The 9,861-nt window shown below is 42.3% G+C and overlaps 1 protein-coding gene across 1 annotated transcript in view; it reads left to right on the forward strand.

The window, feature by feature from the left end:
- The window catches only part of LOC103599633 (chromosome unknown open reading frame, human C11orf53), a 29,437-nt gene extending 25,067 nt beyond the window's left edge, over nt 1-4,370 (forward strand). The window contains exons 3-4 of the mRNA XM_008583780.1: nt 2,063-2,361; nt 3,774-4,370. Of these exons, the coding sequence (XP_008582002.1) occupies nt 2,063-2,361; nt 3,774-4,175 (701 nt within the window). The 3' untranslated portion in view covers nt 4,176-4,370. The remainder of the gene's footprint in view (nt 1-2,062; nt 2,362-3,773) is intronic.
- Nucleotides 4,371-9,861: the final 5,491 nt, after the last annotated feature.

Consider the following 9,861-nt stretch of genomic DNA (forward strand, 5'->3'; position numbering starts at 1 on the left):
CAAAAAAAAAAAAAAAAAAAAAACAGTCACTTCCAGACCTCAAACTCAGATGTGCACAGGCCTTCCCAATAGTTTGAGTGCCTTCAGAGCTGGATAATGGAAAGGAACAGGAGCAGTAGAGGATCCCAAATACATGAATGTCTCTGTGTTGTGTTTCCCAATCATACCTACTGTTATTGGAATTTGGTCGCATGTGCTCTCTTCCACAGAAAATCTCTGCAGCTTTTTATTCCGTTCAGAATTATTCTTTCTCTTTTTAAAGAGAAAAATAGATGCTTAAGAGAGCAGAGAGGTTTTTTTTCATGGTTGTTTTTATTTGGGAATTGGAAATAGAGACATGAGAACCTGGAATCCTAGTTTACATATCCTTCATTCCGTTCTCAGCCTTAACCACTCCTGTGGACATAAATTCATGGTGAGAGACAGAACCTCGTTTATTGATCATCATTTTTGTTTGCACAGATTTTTTTCCAGGAAAGTGTGCTTATAAAGAAAACCCTAACTGTAGCCTTCAAATACATGAACAGATTGGAAATTTTGAGTCATAGAATTTAAGATGGAAGTGCAGTGAGTAGAATCATGCTATAGGATTTGACAGGGAATTTTGATTTCTTCTTCGGAATGAATAAATTTACACGTAGTTGTTGAACACAGTATTATGCTACTGTGTTTACAGAAAATATGTAAGACACGAGCTCTGCCGCTATGGAGCTTGCAGGTCGACTGGAAAGACAACTGTTAACTCAGGTGAAAGAGTAAAGAGCATCGTAGAAAGTGCCACATCTTGTGGGATAGGCCAAAGTTGTGTATATGCAGTCTGTGTGACTGAGTCATGATCACAAAGGGGAAGGGTCCTGAGGAGACTGTCATCTCTCCCTGCAGAACAGTGGGCAGGGTGGGCAGGTACAAAGCTCAGAAGTGGTCCACTGTGGCTGGAGGAAGGAAGGGAAGATACACTGGCATCTTCTCCCCAGCTCAGCCTTTTGTGCCCTCAGGGAGTTTGTCTTAGCTAATTAGACCACATCTGCCACCAGGTGGAACAATCAAACCATCAGTTATACAGACCTTGAGTCTATGCCCCTAAACATGTTCTAAATGATCACATTATTTTCTGCTACAACTGAGCTACGGGTTCAGAAAGTGTTGAGCAAACACATCTCATCTCTTCTTGAACCATTTTACTAGCCTAACCTTAAAGGGGACTCTTGTCAGTTTCAGCTTCACCCCCCACCCCCACCCCACCCCATTTCCACCAAGGGAAACTGTGTGCCAGGCACTATCTTCCGAAACTTGCATGCCCTGGTAAGCTGAGTGAGGGATTCGGTATGGCCACAAGAGGGCAGCAAATAACACGAGACTCATCTGACCCAGCATTTCTTGTGGTCCTCTGGCTTCTGTGCAGCCACATCATCCCAAAGCAAGCCATTTATTGATGCCTGCTAGGTGCAAGACACGGTGTTGAAGGTCAGTATTCAACGGGTTAGAAGATAGAGTACAACCTGCCTCTGGTTTGAGGGGGAGTAATATGAAAAGTCTTCGAAAAATTCATGGAAAGATTCATATTATCTTTTAATTCCATTTTCCATGAACTTTTTGAAGTACCCTCCTAAATAACAACTTATCTGGAGATACTGCATCTCAGATAACAAGCCCAGAAGCAGCTTCTTAACGATAGTCCTATGTATTTGGAGAAGTAGCTCAGAAGCTGTGAACCGAGGGATGTATTTATCTGTTTAAGCGCAGCCCCTTCTTAGTATATGTCTGGCACCTGGAAGGGATATAAACCATCCATGTTGCACGAGTGAATGACTGAACAGTTATTGTACCGTCTAAAATGAACTCATCCCTAAAGGCAGAGTGAACTTTGAACATATTAGTTATTTGGGCTGGAACAGTTAAAAGAGGTAATGCAGGAAAATATCAAGCTTTGAAGACTTTGATCTATTGCCATGCTAGCGTTGGGGTCACGCACGTGCATTTTACACGTAGACTCAACTGCAGCAGAGACTATTTGACCTTCCTGGAAGCATTTTTTGCCCATTTGTTTTTCATTTGGCAACAGGTTCACCAGTCACGTCGGGTTACTACGGTGTCAGAAGATCTTTCTTATCTGACTCAGACTTCCACAACACCAAACAGTTTTCAAACGACATCTACACTTCAAGCGTGGCGAAGCCCTTTCCCTGCGAGTCCCCCACAGGGCAGGGCCACACGTCCCTCCTGGAGTCCTACTTCCCGGAGCCCTACGGAGACCACCGTCCCCCGGCCCTGACCCCCAGCACAGGCTCTCTGTTCAATGCCTCGCCGCTGCCGCCGCTCCTGCCACCCCCCTTCCCCAGCGACCCCACGCACTTGGTATTTGTGAGTATGCATTATTTCTCGGGTAGGGAGTAATGACAGGTCGGGGGTCACGTGGAGCTGGCCTAGCCCCCATGCCTGGCAGCCAGGGTGAAGCCAGGCTACTCTGCTGCTTCCAGGAGATGCCAGGGCAGGCCGGCTCTGCCAGGCCACCCTCCAGGGGAGCCTGGCTCGAAGATCGGTGTGAACAGCAAGAGGGTCTATCCAGGGCTTGGACTGAAGGACGACAAGGCAGGATTTGTATTCATTTGGTTAATATTATATTCTCCTGATTTTGCAAGATGTTGCCCCCACCCAATCAGCACAATTCGTCATCACTACTCCAGCCCATAAGAAAAGAGCACTGAAGTTACATCTTAGACATGGCCGGGAGGTAGTGTCCCAGGACAGCCACGTGAGGCTTCTCTTCCCCTCCCGGTTTCCTGCCTCCCCTCCCCCACAGTATTTCTACCCTGTAGAACCTTGTTCTCTCTCAGTCTGTACAAAGAGGTGAATTCATAAAGATCTGAAGGATGCTAATACTCTTCTATAGAAAACTGTAAAGCCTTTCACCAGAAAGGAGTGAATCTCTAAAGGTGGAATTTTAGACAAAAGGGGTGGTGATGAGAATTAACATTTTTTAGTACCTGCGCTATGCCAGGAACTTTTATGTGCTTTTGTTTATTTAATACTCATCTTCTATAGAAAACTGTAAAGCCTTTCACCAGAAAGGAGTGAATCTCTAAAGGTGGAATTTCAGACAAAAGGGGTGGTGATGAGAATTAACATTTTTTAGTACCTGCGCTATGCCAGGAACTTTTATGTGCTTTTGTTTATTTAATACTCAAAACAACTTGGGATATAGTTATCAAAGCTCCATTTTACAAAGGGACAAAGTAAGGGGCTCAGAGTCAGGAAGGTGATAAGTGGCATGGCCATGAATGAACCCAAATCTTTGCAGCTCCAGGCTAGATTTTCCCACTTCTTTGCTCACTAAGGGTTTGGGCTTCCCAGCCCACTCCAGAGCTCACCATGTGGTTAGAGACCTACTCCTTCTAGGATGTAAAGGGTATTATTCTAGGACCCAGAGTAATGTGAGGTTCAAAAAGTACATAACACATCGTGCATTATTGTAAACAGTGAAATGCTGTATAGATGTTCATTTTACTATTCTCACATTTCACTCATTTAATGTTGTTTTCTGTGGAGAGAAATCTCAATATATACAGGAAATCTAACTCTAGAGTAGGAAGGAACTAAAACATTCACTGCTGGTGTCAAACACCAGAGGGAAAAGCTGCCTGATAGATAACTGGGCTTCAGGCAGCAGAGGGAGGACACCCAGGCTGCTCTGGAAGCCACAGTCCAGCAGCTCCACATGTATCATCAGAGTGTCACCTAATGGATAACCCCAGTGGCCTTTCCATTCTCCTCAGAGGGACTCATGGGAGCAGACGGTGCCTGATGGTCTCAGCCAGCCAGACCCAGTGCCTACCGACGTCCTGCAGACCTTGCCGCCCAGCACAAGTTGCCTCTCCCAGCTCGAGTCTGGTAGTGCCGCCCAGCATAGGGGCTCCAGCTGGGGGTCATCCCTTGCTGGGGCTCAGTCCTACTCGCTGCATGCGCTAGAGGATCTGCACCACACGCCGGGGTACCCCACTCCACCTCCTTACCCCTTCTCCCCTTTCATGACAGTATCAAATGACCTACCACCCAAGGTGGTGCCGATCTCCCCAGATGAGGGGGCAGACACCTCTTCCCTTCATGACCCTTCACCTTGGACGAAAGAAGACGGGAACATGGCCTGGGGGGCATATGAATGCCGCAGAGCTTACTGAGGGGATGGACCAAAGGACTTCGATGTTTTTCTTTAAGTTGGGTTCTGTATTCCACAGATTATTTTAGGTGACAGCTCATTCAGAACTGGATTTTCAGGACAGACCATAATGCCACCCTTTGGTAACGAATGGTGGCATTTATTTATAATCCTCCCCACTATAACCCCACTGAAATAAAACACAATGCTGATTAAATATATCATGGACTCTATTCTAGTGAGACAACCTTGCAGTGACATCTTTTGGAACTTTAGTAACCCATTACATTCTGAATCTTCTGTTATCTTTGAAGTATCGTTTTTGGCACTCATATTTTTTTCCTTAAATTACATTAAAAAGTTTGTGCAGATCATAAAACATATTGATATTCCTGTCCAATTTTTCTTAGTTATGAATTATGTGTATTCTTTAGTAAAAGAGAATGGATAGGATATAATATAGGTTGGGGCACATAAAATTCACTTTATACCATGTGACTTTAAACAGTGAAGTGTGATATACATTTCTCTCATTACAATGATTTGTAAAGTAAAAAATGTGGCACCACATATAAATGTTTTATTATGCACAAAATAGAGTGAGGTCAGGAGACTATGGCTTTGTAAATGCATAGGTTTGACTCTGCCCTAAAGCCTAGGATGTCTGAAAATTAGTCCAATCCAAAAAAGGCCCGAAATGTTTTTGATCAGACAGCCTTAATTAAACTAGACTTTGTCTCTCTGATGGCATAAACCTACAGTTATCAGAGTGGATGAATATAATAGGCATCCTACAATCAAATAAGAATTCATACATTTTAAAGAAAATACAGAACGTAGGACTAAGCTGTTGACATGAAACAACGGACCACGGGACACCGAGAAGCAAAGGGGCTTTGGAGAAAGACATATTGTCAACTGGGAGCCAATAGCATTACACACAGCATCTCCTGACATTTTGAAGGAAAGCCTCATTGGTGGCCTATTGGTCAGAAATGTATAGCTCTTACTACGTGTAAATGGAGAAACTGACATCTGAATCATTAATCTATCTCCTGTAAGTTTGATTGATGTGGGTTCCTTTGCCAATCAGGTGCCCAGAGTAATTCTCACCAAGCAGTGTGCTGTTTGCAGGCCAGCCCATCAAAAGTGGCTTGCACACGCTTAGACTTTGCAAATGCATGAGTCCAGGCCCACAGGTTATACCTACACCCTTCCTCCTATCTTCCTACCACTTTCCTTTCTTGACTCTCTTCTCACATCTTTTTGACTCCTCTGGTCCCTCCTGACCCAATGCCTTTTACCTTCAGCTTCTGGAGGCCAAGGCTCTCATTTTCTACCTGGTTGCCCAAAACCACTCAGTGGAGTATCATTTCCTGTTACAGTGTCCCATATCCTACCTCAGCTGTGTAGGAGTCCAGAAATTCAAATAAGGGGAGTAATTCACACATAGAAGTGAATAATTGATATTCCTCCTCCCCCAGGCCTTCAAGGGTATTTTCTGGTGAAGGAAACACACCTCTAATTTATGGAGTGCCAGCAGAAATGCGTGGGAGCGAGCCTTCCTTTACCTTGCACCCCTCAGCTCCCTCCTGGGGAGCAGACCGACAGTGAGCATGTGTTGCCCTCAGCTGCTGGGTGGCACTGTCCCAGGTATCCTGCCCTGTTTCATTCCTCCCACCAGCTCCTTTTTGGCAGGTGGGGAGCAGACCGACAGTGAGCATGTGTTGCCCTCAGCTGCTGGGTGGCACTGTCCCAGGTGTCCTGCCCTGTTTCATTCCTCCCACCAGCTCCTTTTTGGCAGCCTCATCTTTTCTTTGCTTAATATTTGCTCTTCAAGAGAAGGTGGCAATGTCCACTGCAGGAGAGAGGAGCTGCTCTTTCTTAAATCCCAAGTGACTTGGGACCTCCGTCCTGTGGTTCCCAATATCCTTAGCCAAGCCCTCTGTCACCCAGCAGTTACTCATACCCAGACAGCAGGCCCCTGCACCAGAAAGAAGAGATCTGGCCCACTCTGTAGATTTAGGGGTCTTCACAAGGGTCTCAGAATGGGTTTTTCTAGACCGGTTGTGTAAAATTTGTAATAATCACAATCATCTACTGCTTACTGTTTGCAACTGACAACACAAAGATAGCTGTATCAATCGTAAATATGTGTCCACATACATTTAACTTTTGTTTGATTAGAACGCTAAATATTAGGCATGTTCATCTCTTATTTTTCTGTTATGTACTCATGTATTATGTTCGTCCATCTCCTAACAACCTGAAGATGCATTGGCTCTCAGGTAAGTACAGCTCAGCTACCAGACCTTGGAACAGAGGTAAATACAGCGTCTTAGTGTCTAAATTCTTACAGTATCCAATCCTTTTCATAGTGTTTGACAAAATTAATTTATGAAAAAGGAGACATACACAGACCCCTACTACATCTGCTATCCATGTCAGTTGTCTAGTCTGATAAAAGAGGTTGGGGGAAGTAGGAGTGGTGCTAATAATTCCAAATGGCAAGTGATTTTTAAGAATTCTACTTAGCTTAACAATGTGTTTCTATACCACAAATATTTTAATTTGATCCTGTTTTATTGTTCTGGGAATACTATGTTAAAAAATGGGACCAAGCTACAAAATTATGACAGGGAAATTATATTTCCTTATCCCTTTTCCCATTCAAGTCCTCCCTATTTTCTAATGCATGCTGGGGACTAACCCCACCTTTGCATAATAATGCACAATATGGAAAAATGCTCATTCTTCTCTCCCTCACCTTCCTTAAACCTTATACTCACTGACCCACAGCTTCCAGAGAAAATTAAGGAGCTTGAGTTCAAAACTCCATCTCTTTCAGGTTCTGCCAAGACACAGGATGTATTTAAAGTAAGCAGAGATGGTGACGTCAGGTTGCAGCTAGCAGGCGAAAGCAAAATTTGCCCATGCAAAAGCTGCAATTTAGACAATTGTCCAATGAATCACTAGAAACAAAGTATGTATTTGAAAGTGTTTGTGTTTCCCTTACAATGTTATACAAAACCCAAAGAATGAGAGAAGAAAACAACATCTTTACATCGTTTATTTAATAAATTCTTTTAAATGATCATCCTGACTTGCTACAGCTCAGTTGATAATACAATATCATGGTACTATTGTGGTAGGGGAAAAAGACTGAAGTACTTTAAAAGAAATTCCACGAAGGGAAAAGAATTACTAACCCCAATAGTAAAATATATACTCGTATGTACAAACATACATAGATACATACATTCATGTTTTAAAGTATTACTAGTATCTTTGTGATCCTTTTTTCAATATGTAAACCTAAATTAGAAGTCATAAGAAATTGGGCCAGCCCGGTGGCGCACTGCTACAGTGCGCCGCTTGGGAAGCGCGGCGGCGCTTCCCCCGAGGGTTCGGATCCCACATACAGACCGGTTCCTGCTCACTAGCTGAGCGAGGAGCGGGGGCAACACTGAGGGTTGTGATCCATTGCCGGACACGAAAAAAGACAAAAAGACAAAAAAAAAAAAAAGAAGTCATAAGAAATAAAACATTAGCTATACTTAAAGCACCAAAATAACAATTGATGTCCACAGTTTAAGTCACATTACAGAACTGTCATTTTACCAACCACACACCAAAATTATACTCCTTACTATGGGTTGTGTCTTGGGTTCTGCCTAAAATGTGCTCTGTTCAAAACAATATTGCACTGTTCATCTTACACACCATATTCAATAACCATTAATTCTACACAGGTTTAGTGCAAAAAGCATAAGCTCTAGAGAGAGTGATTTTCTAGCTAGAGACTCAAGAGGAGGACTCACAAACGGCTCACCTCTGTGTCCCCAACACCTGGCTCTGATCCCAGCACATTGTAGGTGCTCAGTAAATCTTTGTTAAATTAAACTAAAACTATATCACAAAGACGAGTAACTATTTAGCCCATTTTACTCTGTGGGTGACAGCTCTCTGAAACCAGTGTATGAGAAAATTCTTACCATGTGTAGTATTTAACATTAGCTACACTCTGAAAATTCTGACAGTAGGTGCATTTTGGGCTTCAGTGGCAATATACTTAAGATGAATGATTTAGTATTTTTAAACAGCTTTAAAAATGAAAATTACTGAACCTTTGAAAAATGATATATTCATTTAGTGTCTAAATGTGCTATAATATTTTGCTAAGAAGTTATATAAATAAAGGTTTTTCAGTGTTTGGTATTATCTCTGGTGTGATCAAAACAAGTATGATAAATAGATCCGAAACTAGAATCCCCAAAGGATAAACTAAATAAATCATAATAAAACCTTCCATAGTTATTTGTAAATGAAGACACCATGATATATTCAATCTTTGATACAGAAGTATCCTCTAATCACAACCTCTGATAAATAAGACATGTAGGTTTGCAATATGCAATGTCACTGTCAGTATGTTACAAGAAAAGAGAACAGAGGGCCAGCCCGTGGCTCACTTGGGAGAGGGTGGCGCTGACAACACCAAGTCAAGGTGTTGACTCTCCCCTTACTGGTCATCTTTTAAAAAAAAAAAGAAAGAAAAAAGAATAGTAAAAAATGTTACCAGTTCCAAAAGGAAGAAATGTGGACAAAACAAGTATTGGGAATTAGCTCTTTTGCATTAGGAAAAATGATAGATGTTCCTGCTAACCTTCCCCCCATCAAATATCTACAGTGAAATAATCCAAAATTTTAATGCTTAATAATTTAGCCATAAATGAAACTGTTTTAGTTCTTAACCTTGATGGTATATTCATAGGTTTTCATGATGGTATTCTTTACATATTTTTGTATGCCTTAAATATCACATAATAAAAATATTGGAAGCAAAAGATGAACTTTTAAAACAGTGTATGATGGCATTTTCCCTGTTTAAATGATAAATTATCAAATGCTTGTTCCCAGTGGAATACTCTTAAGGAAAAGTTAAAATTCTGAATGTGTCTTAGCAGAGAAGACTGAGGACACAAATCAACAAATAACCTTCATTTAATAGCCTTCCTACTCGTTTTCATATGAACCAAATGTTCATTCTAGGGCCCAAGAAGTACTTATTTCCTCCGTGTATTCAAGTTTTTGGAACTTGATATTTCCCAAAAGGTTTGGTAACAGTGTCCCAAAGTCAGAGTGACAAAAGAACTTTGCATTAATAAAGAGAATTTAGAGCTGTAGTCAAATTTGGAGGGAATAAATTACCCCTTTTCCTTACATTGAAAGTCTTTTACTATGCATGTGTATAAGTTTAATAAAATCTCCTACTTTGGGGGGAAAATAAAATACTCTACAGTGTCATTTGCATACAAAAGACTGCCAAAATTTTTTAATTAAAATATTCAGTTTGGGGCCGGCCCGGTGGCGCACTGGATAGTGCGCCGCTTGGGAAGCGCGGCGGCGCTCCCGCCCGAGGGTTCGGATCCCACATACGGACCGGTTCCCGCTCGCTGGCTGAGCGAGGCGCGGGAGCAACGCCGAGGCTTGCGATCCCGTTGCCGGTCCCCGGTCTGGTACGGGGGCAACACTGAGGGTTGCGATCCGTGGCCGGACACGGAAAAAAGACAAAAAAAAAAAATTTTCAGGTTGAAACTTTAAAAACAAATCTATTCTATTCCCATCATTCTGGGTGCCAAGTGACATTAAGAAGTTCGAAGACAAACTAAAGGGTTTCTGAGCTCAGGGGCAAGGATACCCAGAGA

This window comes from Galeopterus variegatus, unplaced genomic scaffold (assembly GCF_000696425.1).
Source record: "Galeopterus variegatus unplaced genomic scaffold, G_variegatus-3.0.2 Scaffold3035, whole genome shotgun sequence".
NCBI classification, from domain to species: Eukaryota; Metazoa; Chordata; class Mammalia; order Dermoptera; family Cynocephalidae; genus Galeopterus; species Galeopterus variegatus.